This window comes from Bombus pascuorum, chromosome 9, assembly GCF_905332965.1.
Source record: "Bombus pascuorum chromosome 9, iyBomPasc1.1, whole genome shotgun sequence".
Classification (NCBI taxonomy): Eukaryota; Metazoa; Arthropoda; class Insecta; order Hymenoptera; family Apidae; genus Bombus; species Bombus pascuorum.
Window position 1 is genome coordinate 16,655,684 of NC_083496.1, and position 26,207 is coordinate 16,681,890.

At 40.4% G+C, this 26,207-nt stretch overlaps 2 protein-coding genes across 2 annotated transcripts in view; both read right to left on the bottom strand.

The window, feature by feature from the left end:
- LOC132911028 (protein tipE) overlaps positions 1–26,207 on the bottom strand; it is a 232,202-nt gene that overhangs the window by 139,043 nt on the left and 66,952 nt on the right. The gene's annotated exons all lie outside the window — the stretch shown is intronic.
- LOC132911033 (retinal homeobox protein Rx1-like) overlaps positions 1–26,207 on the bottom strand; it is a 44,531-nt gene that overhangs the window by 13,082 nt on the left and 5,242 nt on the right. The window contains exon 2 of the mRNA XM_060967363.1: positions 12,042–12,274. Within this exon, the coding sequence (XP_060823346.1) occupies positions 12,042–12,274 (233 nt within the window). The remainder of the gene's footprint in view (positions 1–12,041; positions 12,275–26,207) is intronic.

The window sequence follows — 26,207 nt, forward strand, 5'->3', positions numbered from 1 at the left end:
TGTAAATAAGATTGTGAAGATTCGAGAAGGCACAGAGGTAAGAAGAATATTCTGCTCGCTCAGAGAATATTCCCTTACTATCGTACGATGCTATACGATTTTACTTATAGACACGAAACTTTTGACCAATGCGCGTGCTTATTTTCGTAATTGTAATGAATCTACGAGAAATAACTAATCAGATTTAAATTCTTTCCGTCAGCTTTTTTTTATAACGTTTTAAATTTATCAGCACTCATTGCGATATTTGAAGGAGAGAACTAGCTCGCTAACTAGGTTTTATTCTTTCAATTACGTTCATACAAATACGAACATCTATAGAAATCTACAGTGTTAAGAATATTCGAGGGAGATTAATTTTTACCCAAAAGCATTGTTCTAAATTGCCTTCGTTGTGCAAACATCGCTCTATTATCTCTCTTCAGAGAACAAAGTTTTCTTCGTTTAAGAAAACGAAGGCTACTCGGATCGTTTATCTGTAGCCGATCGTTGAAACGATTCAAGGAAATCGACGGATACGAGGCGGATCGCAGGACAGTTTAGTGTTACTAATCCCTGAGGGGCGCGATTTCCAGGTTGCGCATTCATCGTTCTGCTCGAGTCTCGGCTGCCTACCTGGCGATCCACCGGGACGTTCACGGCCAGAAATCTCGAACTCTTGAAACGGATATATTTTCACGAAGTGACATTCATCCCCGCCGGAGAGAGTGGCTCGGTTCTGCCTTTGTAAGGGATCCCCTCACGGTTGCATTTTGCATCTATGCGCCGGTGTCCCGGAGATCCGTGGAGAGCCGCGCATGCAGCGGCAAGAAATTCGATCTTAAACCACTCCGGAAAAAAAGGAGACGAGCCAATGAAGGCGAGGAAAGGAGGGGGATAGAGAAAGAGGAGGAGGAGGAGGAGGGAGAAGGGGGTAAAGAGGGGGAGGGGCAGCAGCAACCAGTGGAATTGAATACGTTTGTACCTGAGCCCGACAATGGGCTTCGTAATTCGATTACAAGGACCGCCAGCTAATTGTTAATTGCTGGCCTCAGGACCATATGCCGACAAAGGTTTCATAACATTATATGGAATATTAAAACGAGCAGGCACATGCGTGGATTTTCTATGCGTGTGCCCTACATGAAGGCCCTTTGCTGGCCTCGTAACGTGGTTAGGCAAAACCACCGCCACTGGTTCCAGGATCCAATTCCTTCGTGGGAAAAGCCTTCTCTCCTTTCTTTCTTCTTTCGCTTGTTAATGTGTACAAACTTCGGCTTCTTTCCATCCATCCTTCCTATTGACAATCCTGATTTTATCAAATTTAGTACGTGACTAATAATAATTCCTCTAGATATACATACAATTTTATAGAGAACTGTTGTTCCTTTTACATCATGTCTCCTACTACTGATTTTAATCTTGCAAAATTTATTATTTGTATTGGAATAATTCTTCCAAACACATACATTTCGAGGACCCCGTAGTAATAGGTTGGAAACGAAGACTTTCCGTAATCCATCGACGATATTATGTCGGCAGAGAGGGGAGGGATAAGGGCGCGATAGTCTTTGGGGAAACAAAAGAACGCAGTGATACGATAACTTTCTTCTTGTCCGCAATTAGCAAGATTTAATCATGCTCGCGTGTCATGCGGCATATCGTTAGAAGTCTCAACTTATATGCATGCAACGTCGCTCTTATCGTCTTCCTTCCATCGAACTCCAAACGCGTAGTCCTCTTTTCTGAACTCGTTAACCAACTCTCAAGGACCGACTCCGCCGCAATTAATTATCCTCGTAATTACATCTGTAATTTGCGTCGAACGACGCTTGCTGACGAGTGCAGCCTTTTTCCAGCCAACTCTGTCTCTCTCTCTCTCTCTCACACACATACACACATTCGCTCTCCTCGAGGCTCATCCCGCTTAAACCCGCTCGCGCATTTCGTACCCTTGGTGTTTAACGGCTAATCTGCCAAATGAAGTGTTTTTGTGTTTGAGCACAACACTTCGTCTCAATAGAGGAGCAAAACCGCCCTCGGGAAAAGGGTTGCTCTGACATGATTGATGCTCGAGGGGGCAGAGCAAGGGTCCGCCAACCCTTTTTAGTCAAGCGCTAAACGGAGTGCTTAATTGAGCCACAGACCTCAGAACCTCGGACAGCTAATCTTCCGAACGTATTTACAGAAAACGATGGACCTTTCCTCTTTCTTGTTGCTCGCATGCCACGTTTCTTTCGTCCTTCGACCGTAACTCAGTTTTTTTGTCCTTACTGTTGGCTATAGCATTTTACAGCAATATTTTTATTTGTAAATCACGAGGGTATGTTTTTAACAGCGTAATTAACTTTTATCGGTTTATCGAATAATAATAACGGCAAGTCGAGAAAAGTACAGAAAGAAATAAGAAATTGTAATTCTGCGAAGATGTAACCTGATTATGGAAAAGTAGTAAAGAAATTTCAACTTTCGCCTGGTATCGTTGAGTTGTAATTTTAAAGGTAATATATATTAAGACTTTGATTTATTTCAAAGAAAATAATTATCATAAAGTGTCCTACTAACGATATCTATACTTGGATAAATTTTCTATTAAAGAAGTTAGCAACAGCCATAATTAAAAGTTCAATAGAATCTCGCCCATAATTCTTTTAGATAATAAGAAGTTTGAATTATACTCCTTAGTGTTAAAATATTTTATTCTAATTTACATTTCACATTTGTCGAATACAGAAATATAAATTAAAATTATCCTAAAATTAAACTAATCCAACTCAAGTCTATTTCAAATTCGCAGGTCATCCGTAGCTCAATAATACCAATTGCGGATTAAAGATACATATATATGTGTTGTTAGTTTCACGAAACCCTAAAGTTTCTTTATATTTCACTCGGATTGATACCGTCCTCAGGGTCGACGAGGAAACGATGAATGCTGGCGCGCATCCCCGTCTGAACGCGCGCGCGCACGAACGAAAGGACGAACACTGGCCCGTAATGGAGTTTCCAAATATTCGGGGAGCCCTCGCTCAATTTCGAACAATTTGCATTTAGGGTGAAGTGCAATTAATAGGAGCGGGGTGTTGTCCCGTGCCATTCCACGCCTATTAACACTATATTCCGCGGGAGTTTAGCATATCGAGGGGGCAATATTGAGTTACGCGACAGTAATTATAATACTCGTTAGACGGCGCTGCAAGAGTTTACCCACTTCGCATGCTCTCGCGAGCCGCAGGATCGAAGGATGTGTTTCTGCGCTGACTTAAGGGTCTTGACAGTCTGTTACCGTGAAAACGAACCACGTTGCCAGATCCATTCTCCCTTAAAACATTGAAATTAGAGACGAAGAAAAAGATGCCTCGTCGATTAATTCGAAAGCGTTAATCGCTTAAAGGGTTAAACCTATGTTTTATTCCCCGGGAATTGTTTTCTTAGGAATAAAACACGACAACCTTTATCTGCAATTGTTTCACGAGTTTAAAACGGGAAGTTTATTATCCTCCTGATGGAAGGTTGCTTAATGAAACAGCGGTAACCCGCGAGTTTCGTGTAACTTCGATTAAAAAAGGGGGTTGATCTTTCCGAGAAATCTACGAAGGGCTCGTTCACGCAACTGACGACGGACTTCTACTTATTTTTAAACGAAGAACTTGCGGAAGGGGCGAATCCAAGGAAATTATATCGGGGTAAGTACCGGCAGGTGTTACGAAAAGCATAACAAAACGCGATAAGAAAGTTGAATGTTTCTTGCAAACAGATTAATAGATTGTCGATGTAAAAAGATGAACGTGCAAGTCGAAGTGCTTGATCACTGAATATTTTTTCGTAACACTTTTGCGCACAGTACTATGTAAAAAAAGGTTCTCGAAATTTCTAGTCGATGAGAAACATGGATGAGAAGTGATGAATCTTAGTCTTACGTAGTATATTTTCAGAGTTATCGGAAGTACATTTCCTGAAACATCTTGAAAATATCTAACCGATAATTTTAACCATTAACGTTAAGCATTAAAGAGAATCCATTGTGCACATACAATATCCATATACTTTTACAAACGACTCAAACGTATTTTCTACCTATCAAAAAACTTTCTATACTTAGAGAAATTCTTCGAATTTTCAAATTACACGTTTCATGCTCGAACCCCGAGTTGAGCGAATTCGTCTGACTTATTACGTCCGTTACCACTTGACACTCGATCGAGCTGGCGCAAGTGGACAGTAGTGCTCGACGTTTTTCTGCTTTCTGCTTTCTCAGTGGACCAGGGGACCAGAGGAGTCTTTCCGACGCGTTCCGTCGCATTATATTCTTTTTCGTTCCTTCGTGACGGCCTCCGTCGCACAGCAGGTGTCCCGCTCTCACGATCTTCGCTATTTCCCGCCACCCCATTTTCTCTCTTCTCCGGACGCCGGGAGACTGCTCTCGCGCCTAGCACGAGGCCATTATCTTATTTTCCGCCTGGAAACATCGCACCCACAAGAAAAACGATCTGATAGGGGGAAGAAGGCCGACAGAGAAAGCCCATTGGCTGTTCACGCGGAAGATCAGAGGTGCTTGCGTGTAATAACATTTGTATCTGCGGGCGTCTTTCTTTCTTCCCGACGATATCGAGCACAGTTCGAGATATTCGAGGCCATCAGCCTACCATGATTGCTTGGATAGTTCGAATCGTTATTAACGTTGCTGAGCGATGATTTTAAGCCGCTTGCTAATGGCAAAACGAAAAGAGGGACAGGAACGATGCGAAAGGTGGAAAGAGGTATTTTTCAAGATCAAAGGAGCTAAAATCATGTTCGAACTCAGGATTATTTAAAAACTATGACGAATCATCCGAATCGTTTTACTGGCAATCGAAAAAATTTGAGAGTCATGGAGGACCATTGAGGTTATTTTAAGGTCATTAAAAGTCATCGAAGTCGTCCCATTGGATTTCAAAGTCGCTTATTTTCATTTACAAAAGTGTACAATGATGCTCATTTAAAGAATATCTATAATTATTACCTAGTAGTCTTGTTCGTCTCGAGTGAACGGTTTGAATCTATTGGAACAGCCCTTATTATGGGACAAATCTACTTAAGTAGATTAAGATATCGATATCTTCCTTCCTGGTTATTATCGTAGTTACGGCAGCAAAGAATTACGGTTGCACAATCATATGTCTTTCTTCTCACGGGATATACCGTATATTACGATACGTTATAAAAGGCGTACAAATAGTACTAGTACAAGTAGAGGAAGTAAGGCGCCACTTCATCAAGACATTATTTTGATTTATGTATGTTCGCAATCGAGCAACCTATACGAATATCTTTATCCCGGCGCAACCTGGTGCAAGAATTCTCACTGCCCTCTGCTAAACAGCTTTATGGTGCCACGCATGGGTATTAATATCAGGACGCGAAGCTTATGGTTCTCGGTCTACTGACCACGAGGGGTACGAGCAAGTCGGTTGCAACCAGGGGAACAACTATATCCGTTCTACGCTGCGAAACTACGGTACACAATACGGTACATAATTAAATCCATAAAACAACAGTAACTACAAAAAGAAAAGCGAAGCCATAAAATTCATTTTAATTCAACATCCTCGATCAAAATCCTTTTGGAAGAAAAGGGAACGCAATTATCGTGACATTCGTTAATTAAACAAATGGAGATCACCGAACGCGCATAATAATTGAAGAGCTGAAATGTTAAAAGATCCGAATGCAACACAGACAATGATTGTCAATAAATATACTTTTCAATAAAAAAAGCAGGCCGCTGGCGCATGAGCCACGGCTAACGCGTTCGTTAATTTTCTCTACGCTTTTTCCGCATTGCGTGCGCAATTGCGTCGGGAAGCGGCGCGGAGCCGTCGTGCAGAGATATTCGCGGCAGTAGCCATGGTTACGGGCGTTGATCGCCAGCCCGCTAGGCGGAGGCGGCGTGCGTGACTAATTTGACACCCCGTAGATATAGGTGCGCCTAACCCAGACAGTCACCTGCGATTCGTGCCGGCCTCGTGTCGGTGCTAACGATCACGATTTGGCCCCTTAATAAAACCGAATTAAACGGGCCGACAAGCGCCGCCACCGACTCGCTTCGATTCAACTTATTCGCTCTAAATAATTGTAAATATAACCCTTTTTAATAAACTGTTACACGCATATTTTCTGATGAATCATTTCATACACGCATATATGTACGTATTCGTATACGTATGTAAAAGGAAAATGCACGACTATCCGAGGCTGTAGGGATAAGCGTAATTGAACGTGTTTTGAAAATATTTCTGTAATTTGTCCAAAAGTGAATGAAAGAAATTATAAAATAGAGGAATCCATCTTCCATTATTATTTAATCTTTATCGTTATTATGTAATCTTATTTCAGTATCGACATAAACCCTTCTATTATTCTATTCCTCTAGAGATAATGTAATAAACATTCTTACGTCACAGGTTAAAGCAATTGTACTTTTATCCCATAAACGAACGGTGTGTAGTACGTTAAAGATCAAACGATGCGTTTCCCGAGTAAAATAGACGTGGAATTATTGTTTGGAACGAGGGTTAATTGTTTAGGGAGTAGTAGAGGTAGAATATTATTAATGCAGTTCGTATGCAAGAAAATAGTTGTAGAACGACGCGTGTCTCTTGCCTTTGAACGGGGTTTCCATGCCGACGTGACGGTAAATAACGTCAAGCACCGTAGAAGCCCCTTTTATTTCGTACATACGTTCTTGCTTCCTGGTAAAGATGATTTTCTTCCTAGAAACTAACCCGTTTTCACCCTTCCTGTTCTTCTTGTTGAGTCAAGCTGCTCGTACAGGGGTCGCACATACACAGGTATTTCGAGGTTTTCCTCGTACATACGCATGCAAATTACTTTCGCATGATCGTCGAAAACATTTTTCAACGGCGTAAACGCGTACGGCGGTTCCGATTTTCTTTGTAAATGGAACGAAAACAAGGAAGATCGCTTTTAAATTGCGCTCTCAAAAGCTTTCAGAAACGATTGCAGCTTCGATATTAGTTTCACGTCCCACCCCCGTGGTGCCTCCATCCCCTTGCTACCCACGCCCATCTATCACGCTCGACGAATGTATTTCTCGTCGTAGGCGAGAGCGGTTTGAAATTCTTCCGCGACTCGGTGTGCGAGCGGACGAAAAAAATTGTAATCGAATTGGAGTATTTTTCCAATTGGCTATCGTCGAGCGGTCGAGCGCGTCGAACGATCGACCATCCGGCCACGGCGGATTCTTTTTCTCTTTCCCTTTCTCTCTCTTTCTCTCTTCAAATTAGTTGGCCTACCGCGAAAAATCAATCTGCCCGCTTTTTTCCGCCCATCTCTCCGTGCCTTTTCCACGACGATTGTCGATTCCATTTTCTCTTTTTCGTTCGCTTCGGGAAAATACGCCGGCCATCGATTCGAATTCCCCATGGCGAAATCTCATAGACTCGTCGCGATTTCCGTGTGACGCGTTTTCTTAGGTAATGAATTTCAGCATATAGATCCGGCAATCTGCTCTCGTTCTTTATTTGCCAATTACATTTACGAATAATTCTCCTAATAACTTGAATCGAATCGAGAGAATTGAATATTTAATTTATTATTTCAGATCAATTCTATAAAATGAGAACTAGACGCAACAGTTGATGTTATAAATATTATTTTTTAACACGGCCTTGGAATTTATTTCTTTTGTGCTATCGTTTTCAATTAATATACCAATGGAAGTAACTTGTTTGTTTCTTAATAATTCAACGTTAATTGTGTATTTATACAGTAAAATTGCAGAATTTACGGAACACGAAGTTGATCGGTCTGGATTTTCAGTTAACTTAATATTAAATATAATGTCTATATATTTGGCACGATTTTCGCTTTGTATTATATACCTTATTGAACGACGATCACCCTAATCAGCAGGTGTTTCATGATAGAGCCAATTTCGATGAGTGTTTCCAGCGAAGTTCGCCCTTATATCGATTCCAATTCTACCAAATCGCTGGCCTAAGGCATGTTTTTTAACAACCGAACTCACGATCGCGTGACGGCGAAGCGAAACGCGCGTCGACGATGCGCCTAATCGTATAATATGCAGCAGTAAAATTTTGTTATTCTCTGATTAAGTACGTAGGTGATAAATTATCTCGCAGTGAAAATTAAATATCTTTCAGCCATAGAAAGTTCTAACGTTAAGCTCAACGATCCTGTTACCGTAACACAGTAACGAATGGAAACTGCTAAATACAGAATTGAACTTGTGCAATAATTATTGAAGACAACTTGTACTGCCAATTATCTTTATCTTCTAAAAAACCTCGTACCTTTTCTTTTCCATTCTTTTCTAGCTTCATCCGGCTATAGTTTGCCCACCTTATTCATGAGTAGTTCAATTTCCAAACGTCGTCACGTCACTCATGAAAATTAATGAAATATCAAGAACAAGAAAATGTAATGGGTTAACCAGAACCGTAAATTCGAAGAATATTGGCAATTACAAGCCATGTAACCTTCTATAACGAGTATTTATTCAAGAAACCATTTTAACTGCGAGGTTGTCAACGAATCTTTTCCTTTCACGAACCGATTACGAACGTTGCATTGAAAACGATGCGTAAACCTGAATTACAATAACAAGCTTAACAAGCAATTCGACGTTTCGATATCGGCCGAGGCGGAGCGTAGCTGTGTATCCAATAAAATCTCCGCACTCCGTGAACGATAATTATCGCGGGAAAACATTGTTAATCCCCGCAATCAATCTGCCAGTACGTATATACACACACACGCACATACCCATATATATATGTCTGTGCGTATATATACATATAAAAAAAAAATATATATATATATATATATACAAATATATATATATACACACACATATACACATATATACATAACTTTGTGTGTATAGTATATATACTCAAGAGGCAGAGAGGATGCATGGAAAATCTGGAAAACGCGTTTTCCCGGGTCACACAATCGAGGCTATGGTGACCACCGACCGAGCCCCCTACCACCGAAACAACCCGGTTTGTCCAATAAAAGCTCCGTTTCCCTTCGCTATCACCCCCTTCCAGCCCTCCGCAAAACCATCTCGTCGAGCGGCCTAATAAATCCGACAGATAGGATTGGCGTGCGCTATCAATTAAAAATGATGAAACCGAACGTGCGTCCGCCTCTTCGTTGCGCCTATCATCTTTCTCTTTCCCTCTTCCACCCTCCTTTCTCCATCCTTTCTCCCACTCTCTTTACTCGTAGCTTCGCGGCTGATTCCTTCGCCTTGTCTGTTCGCGTAATAAGCTTAAGCGATTAGGTGTACCTTAGGGGCGCGCTGGCGTTCCCTTCTTCGATGTTCCAGCTCCTCGCTTTCCAATTTTTCTCTCTTCAAGTTGAGAGAAGTAGCGAAAGGGGCAGCATTGTAAGCGACAGAGAGAAAGGAAGGATGGAGAAAGGTCGGCAAACTCCTCTACAAAAAATTGAAAAAAGTAAAACGACGACGGTGGTGGTGTGCACGGCGACAGCACCGGCAGGTTTTAAATGCAATTTAAATTTTTAATTGCAACTCTCTTCTAGAGACAGTGGCGCCGTGGCGTTATCTATCATCCTTCTGCCACGGTTCCTCTATGGCCTACTCCCTCTTTTCTTTCCGTGGTTGTTATTAATTGCTTTGCCTCCTGATGACTAGGGTTGTTTGGCTGCTGCTGATTGAAATGGAGATGTTACTTTTCCTTTTAAAGCTATGAAGCTCTATGAAAAATTTTGCATCTTCTTCGCTTATATTCGTTTTTGGGTAGCCGGGTTATAAGAATCGTCGACAATCTTGTAATTATCGTTTGTTGGACATAGTAAAATCGTCTCGGTAAAAATCGGGTAAAGAATAAATGCATCTTGTGTTTTTATCACTTAAAGGAATTAAATTAAGTCGATAAAATTACACGATTTATTATCGAATGATCTGATGGAAATAGTAAAATCGTCTTAGGCGAATAGTCCGACAGAAAAAGAACAAGTAATCCGGCAATTAATTCAACGTAAGACTTTCTACTTTCTCCGTTTAAATTCCTTTTAAAATGACTTTAATCCCAAGGATCGTTGATAAAATCGCGATGATTGTTATCATATCGTTTATCAGGGATAATGAAATAGTAAAGTTATTAAACGATTTAAAAAAAAAAAAAAGAAAAATAGGATGAAAAATCAATTTAACTGCTTCGATTTGTAAAGAACGCAGGTGCACTTGAAAAGTTGGCGTACTGGCTGGTTGTTATCTGGCAGACTACGTCGCTCGTATATACTTTTGTTAGGTGGCACGGTCGGAAAGCGTGCCCCCGGGAGCCTAATCGATGCGTCGTCGCATGCGACTGCGTGCTTTTATCGCTGTCACGCACATAATTAATTTAATTTAGTTTAATACGTCGGGGCCAGCGTCAGCCGGCGATTGCTGTTCCGATTGTTTGCACGGAAACGCTGCCATTAAACTCGGCCCGCTTGCTGGTCGCGCGCACGGCACTCGTGTCCGCTTGATTTCAATGGAACAGAGAAAGACCAAGACCGACGAAGGAAAATATTAAATCGCTTGATTCGTACTCCAGTCTTAGTGTCTATGAATCTAACGCATCATCTTTCAGACGAGAAAATGCTAGTTTTAGGTTCTCTAGCATTATTGAAGTTATATTATTAATGAAATTTTACGAATCACAAGTTACGAGTTACCAATAAAAAATACATTGAGTAATAATCTAAACGAAATTTTACAGATCTATAAATCATAAAGCCTCTAATTATTGTATTATTATTAGCGTATTTGATATAAGATTGTGAAAGAGAAGATTGTAAGTCGACCGCAAATATTCATGCAAATTTTCATCAGCATGACTGAAAGAATAAAACTTAAGAAGAGATTATTTCACTTACTAAATATTAACCTATAATTTGCCAACTCACTGGTATTATTAATTAATAAATTATCGTGTAAAACAGTTCAGATCGAACGAATTGGAAAATTGTTCGTTATGTTTTCATACGATAATCCCTGTCGAAGAGAAGTTATTTTTATCTCGTTTTCTTTTTCGAGTGACGTTTTTTCCAGGCTGTAAAGGTAAAGAAAAACATTGGATCAGAGATCGTTGTTTTTTTCATTTTGTTTTTTTGGCTTTGGTTTTCGATAAAAGAGCGAGGTAACAGAGACGGTGGTTGTTTAATAAACATCGTTGGAAGTTATGGCACAGTACGATGCCTTTCTGACCGTTCGTTTATTCCCTCCCTTCTTTTTTCGTGAAATCGTTAAGGTAACAGGATCGCGCGCCGGTGTCGTGAGGGTTAACGAGTTAATACCTCGTTAGTCGCGTGACTCCGCGGTCGGGTGATTATTTAAAAATGTATGAATATTCGTTTTACCCGCGAGAAAACGATCTCTCGCTGTATGCCGATTAACAACGCGATTTCAGACAATTATTCTTCCTAATCGCTGATCCACCGACAGGATCTCCGATTACAAACGAACCCGCCTTCGCATTTGCGCAGTTAATTCTCGAAACTTCGTAAAGTTACGTCTATGCACACTATTTAATAACAGGATTATTTTTATAAGATAAAAGAGGAATGAAAATTGTTCAAAACAGATTGCAAATTGCAGGATAAATTTTAGATCTGCGATCACAGTCAGTAAGAACATCCTACGTCCTATCGTTCCATCCAAAATCTCAATATACACATTCCACTTTCTAAACTTCCAACTCTCTAAGCAACTCTCTAAGTTTCTAATGTTTCTAAGCTTCCAAGTTTAAAATGACTAATTGATCATCAAAACGAGCAAATTATAATTTCTCTTAAAAAATTGTTATATAATAACAACAATACATTTGTATGAATTTATTGTCTGATTTTAAGCAGAGTATTTGTATTAACAAAGACTTGATTTTTTCTTGCCACTATATACGCTGTATATACGTTCTTTCGTTCTGATTTCTTTGGTGTAAATGTTATACTTTAATGTATAATCGGTAGTTCTGGAGATAAGTACTGGGTATCCTCGTGCACACGAATTAACTCGCGTTTTAACTCACCTGGACGCGCACTTCCGGAAGATTGACTTTCATAGCGAGCTCCTCCCTGGAGTACACGTCCGGATAATGAGACTTCTCGAAGGCTCTCTCGAGCTCGTGCAGCTGGTAAGTGGTGAAGGTCGTCCTGTTTCGACGATGCTTCTTCTTGCCGCCGTTCCCGTTCAAATCGTCCCCGCAGCCTGCTCCGAGTTCCTCGTCGCTGCCACCGCCGGTGGAATTGCAGCTGTTCTCACCTGGAACCCACGGGAGTGGTCAGGTCTCCTCGGAAACGGTCGTTACGGTTAATAGGTACGGTAATGGTGATCGATTTATCCCAGTCTCGGCTATTACCTCTATTATGCGCGTATAATGCTAGCTATTACAAGTGTTGTAACGCTCATCACTCCGAGTTGGATCGTGCTCGATTTTTCGCGTTCGCGTGCACGTTTCGACTTTGAGATTTCCGTAGCAATTTCTCGCACTTCAAACTCTAACTCTAGGTTAGACAAGAGTTGCAAATAATAATTATTTATATCTACCGTAAGTTTAAACATCTATTTCATATTATTGCAAATATAAAAATTAGATTTGCGATAAACGGTATCAAATTAGTCAGCTTAAATCCTCGGTTGGTCAGAACACAGTATGGTTTTTAGTTTTAAAAGATCTAAATATCTCTTCAACTAAGTTACAATACACGAAAGAGAAATAAATATTTTTGTTTGAAACTCGAGAGATATTTAGGTCGTTGAATATTTTTTATTATTCATATTACTTTGATATTAATTTGTTTTCTTAATTTTGAATTTAAATTATTGATTATTTTACGATAATAAGGTCATAACTGCGGATGTCTACATTCTTATCATTACTGTGATGGAACCATATGTAATCTCTTGAAACATTTGATAGTTTTATTTATTAAATTACTTCTAGCACTATTTCAATATTCATCTTCTATCGCTTGTTATCTTGTATTCCTGCCTGTTTTCCAAATATTAAGGAGCGATAAAGAAAACGAACTTTGTAACGATCCAGTTTATTTGGATTTTGAAGATGGCTCGTTGCAATTCAACTTCATCAAGGGCATAAAGTAGGCCGTGGGCCTTGACTTTAATCACCTACGATTTCTTGTAACGGAGGTTATTCGTATCGACGATCGTATCGACTTAATGATGTCACGTTTTCACAGTAATATAAGCAAAAGTCGTGTAAGACAAATCGGGAAATAGGCTTGGCAATTGCTCTTTTGCCGCGGAATTATTTCATTTTACTAAAATTTTCGATTACCTGATTATCCACGCTTATTGATTTACACGAATTCGTAATTATTACAATATCTCTAATGGATTGAACGCGAACGTGCGACAAATTGCAACTGTATTTCCCTGAATCTTACGCGAACAATTAATTATCCGTTTCAATATTTACGAGATCGTAATGAGTTTACTAAACGAGCAATTTCGAATCTGTCCGAAATCAAAAGTTCCGCTAATCGAACGTTAATGGATCGTATCAAAATGACGTTATAATAAGTCGCTCTCGCGTGTCCTTGTTCTTTCTATAGAACCAGCATTAGAAAGTTCAGTGGGCGAGACAAGATTTCCGCAAGAATCACACCGTTCATAAAAGCTTGTCGCTTTGGCAAATGTTGTACGCCAAGGTGGATCGACGCGCGCGTTTATATACCGGGTGGCAGGCTAAAGATCGCAAGCCAGATTGCATTTGCAGGCTGCTGTATTAAATGAAACGTAGCTTATCTGTCGTTTTACCAGCGAGTACAGTTATTTTACGACAAGCTTAGTATATTCCGCTGTAACGCGGTATCGTGAAAGGAGCAACTAGAAAAAGGGAAATTTATGAGTTACGATATCGTACTTATCGCAACAATTTTATTTGTCACAGACAATATTTTTAATAGATACGAATTAAAAAAAAAAAAAACACCAGACTTATCTCAGATTAGAGTATTTAGGGAAACCGATAAGTTTTACGCGAGAATATAATTAATTGACGATAATGGGGCTCGTTATCGGGACATATTGGGCAATCGAAAGCGGCGTTCGACATCGAGACACGAGGATACACGTGTCGGTAAATTCCGTGACGCACAATACGGCAATTTATCCGTAGAAATCAACGCTTCAACGCAATTTGCTCGGCGCGATGTTCAACGCAGTGCAACGGAAATTAAGAGGTCACCTGCAAAAAGGGAAAACCAGGATTTTCGTTGTTTCGCGCAGCGCGTCAGTTCTTTGACGATTGTCCAACGTCCACCTCGAATTAAGGTGGAAGAAAGAAAAAATAGCCAATTAACAGGTCTTTTCCAAGAGGTTAATTTTCAGCAAAGTTTCACCTCGGTCTTTTTCAATTTGATAACCCATAAAATCTCTACCGTTACTCAAGTAGCTCGCGTCTCGCTCGACGACATTTCGTCGTCGTTAAACAAGTTATAACACGTAACCGCGTAACCTGCACTTCCGACAAACTATTACATGCTCCTTTTCGCTACAAATTACCGCCATCTCCCGCATTATCCGTCCTTATTATAGTATCGAGGAACACGAGCGCCGTTATCGAGGAAGAAATTGATTGCGCGGAAGCACACGCCTCGTTCGAACGAGTGTACTCGCGGCCACTGGTGGCGAATAGACATTTTCGTCAACCAAACTCTACACTCTATACCCACCGTTCTACGTTGCTACCACTGCACCGAAATTCACTGGCAGCCGAGTCACCCCCGGTCTCGTCGTTTCATATGCATATTTATACCTATCGCTTTTGTACGCAAACATAAAACGCGAACGCGGGTTCCATATCAATTTCGAGGCAATCAAAAAGCACCGAGTTTTCGCCGACTGTGCCAGGCGTTTAAACACCGACCTCGAACGTTGTAACGCGATTAATTTAAAACGGGAAGGGAATGGAGCACCGTTTTCCGGCGTTCTTCGACCATAACCAAATTCAACAATCGAGCTGGAACGGGATCCAAATGATCCTCTTTTCGCCGGGACCATCCCGACACCCCGTAGGGTATATATATTCAGCCTCTCATTAACTGCATAATTAACCTTCTCTCGCATCGCAGCGTAGCGCATTAGATCGAATTGTGGGGGGTAATCGGGTGGCTCAATGGCGGCGCGCACACAGATGCATACACGTAACGTAGCCACGCACAAACACACGGCATCGTGCATACGCCTACACACAGAGGAACGGACACCTGTGCACGTCGTGTAGAACGTATCCTGTGCGTGACGGCGTGTGTGCATTCGTGTGTGTACGTGTGCCATCGGGCCGGTGCTAACCAACAGCCTAATAACCTCGCCTTGCCTCGTGATTGACGCGCCTGTACCGGCTAATTATCAACAACAATCAATAATGGCCCCCGAGAGTGCCAACACCATCGTTCTCCTTCGCCCGGGGCCCACCTTCGCCCACCTCCCTTTTCCTCCGTCCATGCTACCAGACAGAACTGCGCACCCTTCTTCCTCCAGGCTCTCTACTCCTGAACTGTCTAAGCTACGGCGAGCAACTTCTGTTTTAGGATGCGACCTGCTCCATCGCCGCACACAGCACAGCGATGAAAGGGAACTGAGAATGCTGCAGATAGAGGTTAAACGATGACGTCGTGCTATGGAAGAGGTGAAAGCTTCTGAAGGTTGAATTCACAGGCTGGATGGGTAATCACGAAGTTTTTAAGCGCAGAGGTTTGAACTTTGCATTTTTATTTCGAATGGATCAGGAATGAAAGCTTTCTTTGTTTTCGTAATTAATAAGAGGTAAAATCTTTGTACTCTATGGACGATAAATAATAGTGTTTTGTATTTACATGACATACAAATATAAATTGCGTTTGCTGATCGTTCATACTACGATACTTTTGGTAAATTTGTAAGCTCCCTTTATACGATTGATTTGCTGGAAGAGTAATCCGTCGTTCGAGTGGGAAAAGTGATTTTTTGGGGAATCCGTTTAAAATATGAAGTTTGCAATAGAAAATTGGTAGTCGAGCCATTTAACAAGGAAAAAAATGTTTTCCTTTATAATTTAACCTTCGGAGTTTTTTTTTAATAAAATATGGGCATAGTTTATAAAACAGATTTTATGTCCCGGCATCTTCTTTTCGTTAAACAGTATAATTTTATTAAGCAAGCTAATGACACTCTTATTCCAGGAAATATATCACGCTTGAATTTAATTTTTGCAGGTGTCTTAAAATTGATAATTTTTTTAAATGTACCACTTTTCCCGAAACAATATAAAGTATTTTCTGGTCTCAACGATGGATCCAGAAAAACAAAGATCCATATAATAAAATACCATATGCTGTAGTTTTGCGATAATACACCCCCGGAAAATGTTGTGTTTAAAATTATTTGCAATTTCCAGTTTCATCATTCGGTGAAAATCACAAAGTTTCTAAACGTTGAACGAATTAGTAGTGATGTCTGCCAGTAATAGAGTAACATAGCCGGTGGTCGGACATTTTGGTGGGCGACAAACACGGAATCGCATGCGTTCAGAGGGAAATTAATGCGGTACATTATATCCATTCGGGGATACGGAGATTTATATAGGTGCGTAGAGAATGTCCGCATCACAGGCAGTGTAAGCGCGTGTGTGAGTACGTCTGCGCAATAATTGGTTTCGGTCGGACAGAGTAACCATCGTGATTAAATTCTGCGAGGTGCAGGTGCAGAGCGTCGCCGCGCCGTCGCTGTTACCGCGTGTTACGCCGTTATATCGAGAGCACCCGGTATATATCCCACCAAGTGGCTCGAATTTTCCTCGATTAAAGGCGACACCGTGTCGCGAACCGGAAGTTTTCCCTGTCTAATTTCAGCATCATAATTGATACCGTTATTTCGAGCAAATTTCACTTTTAATCATTGATTTCCTACCTACTTTGGAATCGATATCGCTTATCTTTGATTTTTATACTTTTGCCAGATATTTAAACTAATCGAAATTAATTTCTACAGAGGAGTCCTCGGAAATTCATTCAATTCATTCGTTTCTGGTTTAGTTCTGACTGTGGATCGCTCATTTACTCTTTGTCTTCTTTATCTTACAAACCAATAACATTATTTGTACATAATATTATTTTTTTAGCTGCTATTTTAATATTAACCGATAACGATAACACAAATTGCTTCACGTGACGCAAACAGCACGTTATCGGTCAGATTGGGTAGACGTTGCATGACGCATGTGTACGATCTTAACCGGGTTAAAAAATGATATTTATGAAGAATATGTTTATGTCAGCGTTCGTATAGATATAACAATGTGGACAAATGTATTCACGTGATTTTATTATCCCGTTTAATCGATTGTATAGGTGCAGGTCCCGGCAGAAGAATCGAATGGTGGCCCGTGGCGTTTCGAAATTTATCAACCATCAGTGTTGGCCCATTAGAGCCGGTGCTCGATTCAGGAGGAGGCTACAATTCCTCGACCGCTTCGTCCATTATACTATCTTCTCGTGTCAATCTCTTAAGTAGCTGGAATGGACTAGAACCGCTTTACACCGACATGATACAATCTTGTTTCTCCCCCGAATTTGGAATACCAACGCGAATACCTTCGTTATTTTCTTTCTTCTTTTTACCCTGAGATCGTTTGCAATCGTTTAGATTAAACGATTAATCGCGAGAAGCAAGATTTTATTTGGTTTCCAGGATAAAAATTTCAATGTGACGAAATAATCTCAGTTACGATTGCGAGAGTAAACCGACTATTTCGATAAATATTAAGCCATCAGTCTTTATTTGTGGCGCGAAAGTTTGGATTTCATCAAGCGCATTAATAATCGTTATCTCGTATAGCTTTTCAACCCACGAAACGAATTTCATTCCCTTGAAATCGTGGTCGCGTTTGATAAACGATTGACAGCGGATTAATGAATCCGTCGTGACAGTTTGACAGTTTGAGAAGAGATTTCGGTTCGCGCAAGAACTGGGACGAGACAGCTCTCTCGTTCCGCGAAATTCAAATATCCAGCTAGACATACTCCATCTCTCTCTCTCTCTCTCTCTCTCTCTTTCTGTGTACCATTTCACTCGTGTATCTCTTGTCGGCTAATTAAATATCACTTAACGCTGGTTACCCGACTGCTAATTTTCCGACCAATCAAATGAAGTAAAATCGAACAACGATCGGTATGGTCATCGATCTTGCTACTATAGGACAACGATTCTTTTTTTCGAGAAAAAAGTCGATATCTTGCTGCCTCGGTTTGTCTGCTGTGAATTCCTGTTTCCTCCTCGTTCAGCGATGTCTCCTCGTCGTTTATACTTAAGCACGGCTGTCGATTCGAAATCTAATTTCCTTGATCGGCGTGGGAGGACAGGGGTAAGACAAGGAAAAGCAAAACGAGACGAGGAAATAAGAGAAAGAAGATGGTATGCCGTCACACAGAGGGCTTAGCTCGCCGACCAAAGAGGATTACAGAATTTGTCTTCTCGTGGATCGTCACTGGTGCCCTGCTCTCCTCTCTTTCTCACTCTCTTCCTATCTCTCTCTCTCTCTTTCTCTCACTTTCTCATATACTTTCTCTCGCTCTCTTTCGCTCATCTTCTCTGATCTTTATTTTCTCCTGTCTCCGTGGGTTTCTTCTGTTCGCTCCTGCCGGGCTCCGCGCCACGGTTTTTATCTCCGGAACGAAACGCAATGGCCACTTTACGCGGCACAAAGTTTCGACGGAAATTTCTTCGTAAAAGCCACTGTCAACTGTCGCGTAGCTTAATCTGACGCACGTATCGGCCCACGAAAGTCGCCCGTTCTATAAAGTTATCCTGTTTTTCCACGCGACACGCGAGTATTTTTGGCACGTCAGCAATGAAATAATCGTAATTGGAACGAATGGGATATCCGGGTAAAACTTCTAAATCGACATTCTATGCGATCAAAGCAGGCGATTGTTACAGTTAATAAACAGATTAGATACACTCTTCAAACGAGAAGTTGCATTTTCCAATGACTAAACCTCAGACGCGGCTACTGTCGAACCAGAATCATTAATTTACGCAGCGCTTTGCAGAACCTGGTTCCAAGGCGAGAGCTGTTACTCGAGTAAAAGTCAGCCTGATCGGATAATCATTTTTCTGTGGACTTGGTTGACGGTTTTAGCAGTCGCGCGGGATGAATTTTATAGCGTGTAAGGGACGAAGAAAGCGTCGCAGATGTCGGAAGGGAGAAAAAGAGAGCAGAAACATGGAGAACATGATCTCTCGATCCTCTCGATTGGCAAGAGAAGAGTATCAGGTTCGTCGATTATTCGCGTACCGGTATCGAATTATTAAATTGTCAAAGCGGCAGCGAGAACGCGAACGACGAGAAAGTGGAGGAAGGGAGGAGAGGAGAGCGAGAACGCAAGGAGCGAGAGAACGTGCACGAAGCGTGTCTTAAGAACGCCCGGCGAAAGGCTCTTAAGCTGTCATCAAGTTCTTGCAATGGGGATAAAATTTCCATCTAAACGGGTCAACGAACTGGTAATCATCTCGAAGTGCGTTAATTGAAACGATACCGGAGTTAGAAATTGTTTAATTGACTGGGGGTCTCGTGTGAGCCTAATTGAACGCCATCATGCCGCCAAATCTCGTTGAAATCTCGCAAGCGGAAATGGAAACTGGTCTTAATTTACTTGCTTTTTCAGATATCTACAGGAGTGAATTATATATTTAGCGAAAGTATTTAAACACCTATCATAGAAAACTTCTATATATATTTCCAGATTAGTTTCAAACTTTACCAATAGAAACGTGAGATAAGTGATGTATCTTGTCACAGCGCTAATGAAACAGAGTGTCATAATAGCTATTTCCAGTACTTTTACTAAGTAAAATCGTAAGAAAGTTTTCGGTTACATAGTTTTCTCCGCAATACGCATTAACGAATTCCCTGCGTGTACATAAATGAATTTAATTGCAACAGTAATCGACGATCGTTCGATAATGAAACATGGTAATATAACAAGTTTGGCTACATAAATCATTGATAACGTTTTTTGTATGAGAATAAATGTTTTCCTAGTAGTATTTCAAAGGCAACATCAGTGTCGATCCACAAAAAAGGAATTAACATTACAAGACTGCCCACGTTCCGTGTTCTCGTTACCATAACTCGTTTCTACATCTAAGATTTTGTAAATGCAGCGCAAGAAACGCGACGAGATCAAGTAGCAGGATATTTGCTTCCCCTGCAAAAGTACCGCGATTCGCTGTGCCTTTATTATAATACTATTCAACGCGGCTCTCGTTATCGTTACTACTTAATAATTTAATTGTTCGCTGGCGTGCAGCTATTATTGGGATATCTCTGGCTGCATCGTATGACGCTCGATCATCGTTGTGTGCGTTCGTTCGTGAATTTTAGTCTTGTATTTTACAAATACGATCTCAAAGAAACCGCAAAGATGTTGCAATTAAACCGTGGAATATTAAGCTTTTCCTTGCTCTTTGTTCCGAATATTATCTTATTTCATAAATTGAAGGGACTGTTGCAATAAAGACACACCTTCATTTTCCAGCAACTTGAGCAAACCAGCAAAAACTAGCACGACATCGGTCAAAACCAAATCACTTTTTCAAACGTGCTATAAATTCATCGGGAACTAATAATAAGCCCCTGCATCGTTAGATATAAAGGTCATATTCTTTCTTTCCAAATAAATGCGATATAAATATTAAAGTTGCCTGTTTACTGCAATCTCTTCAATTAATAATCGTACCTTTTGCAATTTGGAAATTGAAAGCCTTAAATGTAAATTTTCTATCTGGCTGAAAATGTAGGGAAACGATTGAATGAACGGACGGAACCCAGAATGCGTCATGCAATAAAACACCCCGCCGTGCACAATGTACCTACTAATAATTTAATTGTTCTCCAGCATGCGAGCCTTATTACAATCTCTCCATCGACGTCGAGCAGGCACGAATACGAATTCTCACATACATATGCGAGTTTCTAAACGAATCGACCTGACCGGGACGGTCCCCGTTGCTTTACGGTAGCGGAGCAGTGCGTTAAGAAAGAGATATCTTCGTTGATTGGAAAGCTTGAACATTTGACATGTTCGAAACAGACGACGCACGCATCTTCAGAATTCCAACGTTCTCCGTGTTTCTTGTCTGTTAATTAGGAAATTTGAAATAATTTAATTTGAAACATACGACAATTCAAAGCGTTTAGCACAAAATAAGAATCATCCAAATCATTAAATTCAGATACAAGAAAGCCACGCGGAGAATCCATAGCAGTGCACTGATAAACCATATTTCTTAAGGAACTATTTCACAAAATCAGCGTATTATAAATTTTAACTATACGTCTAGTCGGTAATTCTGACATAAATTACTCGAATCGCCTTGCGAAGATCTTCATACTCGAGTCAAGCACCACTATCTCCATTATAATCAGGATTTTCAATTATAATCGCGATTAAATCTCAACAACGTCACCCCAATCGTTTCTCACCCTACACACGAATGTTCGAGATTAATCGCTTCTAATCGCTAATCAGCGCGCAAATCACAGGTATATCCTGCGTCGAGCGTCTCCGCTTCCTTTGTTTCCGCCAGGTTGTCGGTTCGCCCCCTCTATCAACTCGTTCTGTCTCTCTGTATCGTCGCTCGATGATGTGTCTCATTGGATTCGTCTAGGCATCGCGTCTGTTCGTCCTATCGATCACGAAACGTTTCGGTATCCGAGCGAAATAGCTTCCCCGACGGTCGGTGTACGATTGATCGACGACACCTGTGCACCAATTACCACTCGCAAGCTTTGATCCAACGGTAATTCGGTTAAATCGGCGCCTCTCTCGCTCGCTCGTTCCCGCGAGATCACCTCGTCCCTGTCTTCGACCGGCTTGAACAAGATCGACGAACGCCCGGAAAAAGAAGACAATTTCACGAAAATCGGATGGAGACGCGACTCTGTGACTTTCTATGGCGATGCTAGAGAAATCGAAGCAATCATAAAATTGAAAGGGGGTTGAAGGGGGGGTGAAAAGGGGCAAAAGGAAGTTCACTGTGCGACTCTACGAGAAGCTTTCAGGTAAAATCGATTAGCGAGATTGTCTTTTGTTAAAGTCTTTTTGGGGTTAGAAGCGTAGATTTCCCAGGGATGAATATACATTACGGTTTATATGTGCCTATTTGGGTACTTTTATGTTATTGGAACTATACAGTAGATATTAGTGGAAATAATAATAACTGGAGACGAATAAAAATGAAATATGTGAATATTTAGAGGTAAGTGACGAATATTACGAAGAATCAGCTATTCATTGCAAGTATATTCTATATTTCGGAACAGTATTTGATTTCAGTTATGGTGAGAAACAAGGAATTAACAGTAAAGAGAAATTCGTTTACTATAACTTTGAAAATATAACAAAGGTATGAACCATTTGATAAAATTGCATCAGATGCTGCAATAATGCCGTTACTTGGTAAAAATTGAAATTGAAAGCTTGGAATTTTATTTCAGGAAAGAATTAGTAGGAAAGTTTGAGGCCATGAAACAAATTACACTTAACGGTAAATGGTACCTTCAAAGTTTTCAGGTCCTCCCCGATCTCTATCGTGTTAAAAATCAATATTACCGAGATCATTAGTCACTGGAACTTGGCGCTATTTTGTTCTGCGCTATTTAACGAGCGGGTTAATATCACGAACACGCGACACCGTTTTATTCGACAAGGTAAAATCGATTAATCTGACGTAGCCAGCTCGTTTCGAGTTCTCTCCGCGCGCCGATCCGAGCCGATCGCCGCTGGTGAGACTCGAGAAACAGTCGAAAAACGAGCTCTCCCGGCAATAAATGGGTATGAAATTACACGTAATTGCCCGTGCCTCCTTCCACCAGCTCTATATTGCCGTTGTCACGCGATCGAAATTACTCCCCCTAACAAAGCACTTTTACCTGCGGCGTTCCAGAACGCCGCGACGCTGTTACCTCTATCTGGAGACCGCTTTAATTCCACCGTTCCTTTCAATGCGAACATTTTCTCCCTATTAATAGTTCGTCCTCCACTCGTTATTTATATTTGCCTCCCGATTACGTACGCACATTCTATTATCTCGTAGCGCCAGTCAAAAAAGACATATTCTTACTCTTCTGAATAATATACGTACTATGACTATCGATGATGCTACGCTAACGTCATACGAGTGTTATTTACTATGTTAGTGCGTAATACGCGTATATTTATGTATCGATTTATACTGTTACTGTTTGTACTTATGGGAAATTCAGTGGCACAAGGATGCACGTAATATGCAAAAATATCCATAGTATGATACTCGTGACATTTAAGAGACTAAGCAAATCTCCACGAAAATTTCATATTTGCAGCTTTGTTAATAAAAATTTGTGAAAACAATCGCTGTTTACTTATTCATTGCTTCTACCCGTTTTACTCTCCAAATATTCCAAGTTATTGAATTCTTCGTCAAATACAATCTCCATCATATTTTATTAATTTTTCACGTGAAATTCCGTTCGAAACTAGACAATCGTTCATAACGTATTTTTAATCAACAGAAACATCTTTTACTGTTGCGTTCGATAATTTTAAAGGACTTTTGATTCTCTTTTTCGTGACCAGAAGAATCAAATACAATATTTGACAGGAACAGTTTTCTTTTTTTTGTCAGTTATTCGATTTTATTTTGCTGCTAGTAGAATATACGTATTCACGGTTTATAATTTCTGTTAAAAAAAAGAAATGTCAATGACCTATATCAAACAGAGTCTCGATAGTCCTCTTCAGAATCGTCGAGTGCATCTTTCTACCAGCTTCAATGGTGTTGTACCATTTTGAAGTACCGATGCTTCGGATTGAGTTCGTGCAGCTGCTTATCAAAAGATCTCGCAGTGAAAGTCCGGGGTTCACCTTCGATTTTGCTGTGCCTTTGAAGAACGCCGACTGTCACTGCAGGGATAAATGCAATCTTCGAGTAAGCAAAACACCATGATTGGTTCTTAATTGATCGCGCGTTACAGGCGTGTAATTCAAATTGAAGTATCCTGTGCTCAACGAATAATCTTTTAGACGTGTTTAAGTCACAACTATCCATTAATCGTGGGTCGAAAATTGGCTAACGTGGGAATACGGAGAAGCGTACTCTATTCCTTCTATGATTCGCAAATTCAGATAGTATGTAATCTCCTTCTAAAGTAATGAAACCGTATTTATAGGAACATTTTTTGATCACACTTTTAAGAATCAAAGCGTTTGCCTCCAAAGCAGATCTCTTGGGAGATGATTGTCAATGAAATCATTGTCAATAATTATATATTGTTCTTATTTGCTTTTTTCTTATCAAAGTTACCATTTTAATTTCTACAGCAAACAATCCATTCGTTACGATTCTCCATTACTTTTGCAATAAAGGACATGCATATGCTATATTTTTAAGATCATGTCACGAAACATGTGATCTTCTTATCGTATCGATTAATAAAATCTATATTCCTTCTTCTAGTGAATCGTTCATTCACGAAATCTACTTTTCCCACATATCCCATCGCGTTTGATAATGACCTCGAAGTCAACGAGTTATGCATTAAGTTCAAAGTTGCAAGAAAATTATCAAGGGTATCTCGGAGATCAATCTTGAAGCAAGTAACAGAGTCGAGGCTACAGTCGATCGTTTTGGGTCGTGTCTCGCACGCCGGGATCTCCCACAAAGACATCCGATTAATTGTCCTGATTCGTAGCAACGACATACTTTAATTACGCGGAGAGATTCGTGGAGGCCGCGCGTGATTAATTGGAAGCGTGCTCTCGAGCAGTTAGCTCGGTGCTGGCCGGAAAATCAGAAAGGATAATTGTGCGAATTACCAACGAATTGATGCAATTACAGTGCGGAGGTTCTCGGCGGCATTATCGTGGCGTTAAGGAAAGTTATTCGTTCGCCCCGCGGCTCATTATGCAGCGAAGAATTAATGAAATTTGAAAGTGCATTAATCTTCTGCCGCGCGTACAAGGTAAGATTGATTGCGGCACACTTAACGCTTCTCCCGCGTCCGTTTTCTTTTTTTTCTCTCTCTCTCTCTCTCTCTGCCCCTTGTCCATTTTTATTCCTTCTCTTACCCTTCTTCTCTCCCCTACACTTTAATTCACCTATCAAACCGCTTTATCTCGACAACGTGTCACTTCGAATTATATCCTTACGAGAAAAACTTATCGAACAAGCCTAACTAGACTGTAATTTTGTATATTAACGGAACAGTGTGTTCTCGTATTCATTAACACCGCCAGAGCAAAAGTGTATATTCGATGATCTCGATGAAAAAGAGAAGGTAGGAACGAAAGCGACACGGAATGATTAATCTCTGGTCTCTAACTGAAAATATTAACGATCGTTTCGTACGCGTCCGGAGGATTGATCTCGCTCGTCGCACCAGAGATTCGTTTCATTAAACGCACGACCGGGAGGAAATTAAAACGGGCGACAGGCGACGCAAAATGTCGCGTTATATGAAAATGCGAGCAAAAACGAAGCTCGCTTAATGTCCTTCCACTGTGCTTTTTTTTGTCGCGAATGATTGTATCATACAGCAGGTTTGTGCAAAAGATAATCGCGATACTGGCCGAGGAAAAAGATGGACAAATTATAACATGTATTCTCAGCATCGTGAAAGAATACAATTTGAAATTAAGGTAAATATTACTAAAATACGTCTGATAGTGGCACTCCATTTATCCATTTATTAGGACGACATTTTAGGCAGCGTCTGATTAAATGAACTCCTGTCGACTGAATTTACCTACCTAAGCTAGCGAACATGGATTACTATGCATGCAATTACTAGAACGGACAATTAGCAAACTCCTTTTACATCGCCGGTTGACTAGATAGATTTAGATGACACAACTAAAAAAAGGAAATTAATCGGAAAATAGAAAAATTAGAAGTAGAAAATTATTTATACATAACCAAACTATATTTAACGATGAACAAGTTTTCATTGAAAATTCAAGCAATAATTTTTAACTTTTAAAAATCTGTAATATCTCTTACTCTATGGATCGTTTACACCTAATAAATTGAAGTAAATTATTAAGTTCTACTAGTATATCATTCACCAGTGAAACATATCTTGGTAAATCACAGATTCCTTATGAAAATGTCTACTAAAATTGGAATGCGTCACTTGAAAACGAAGCATTTT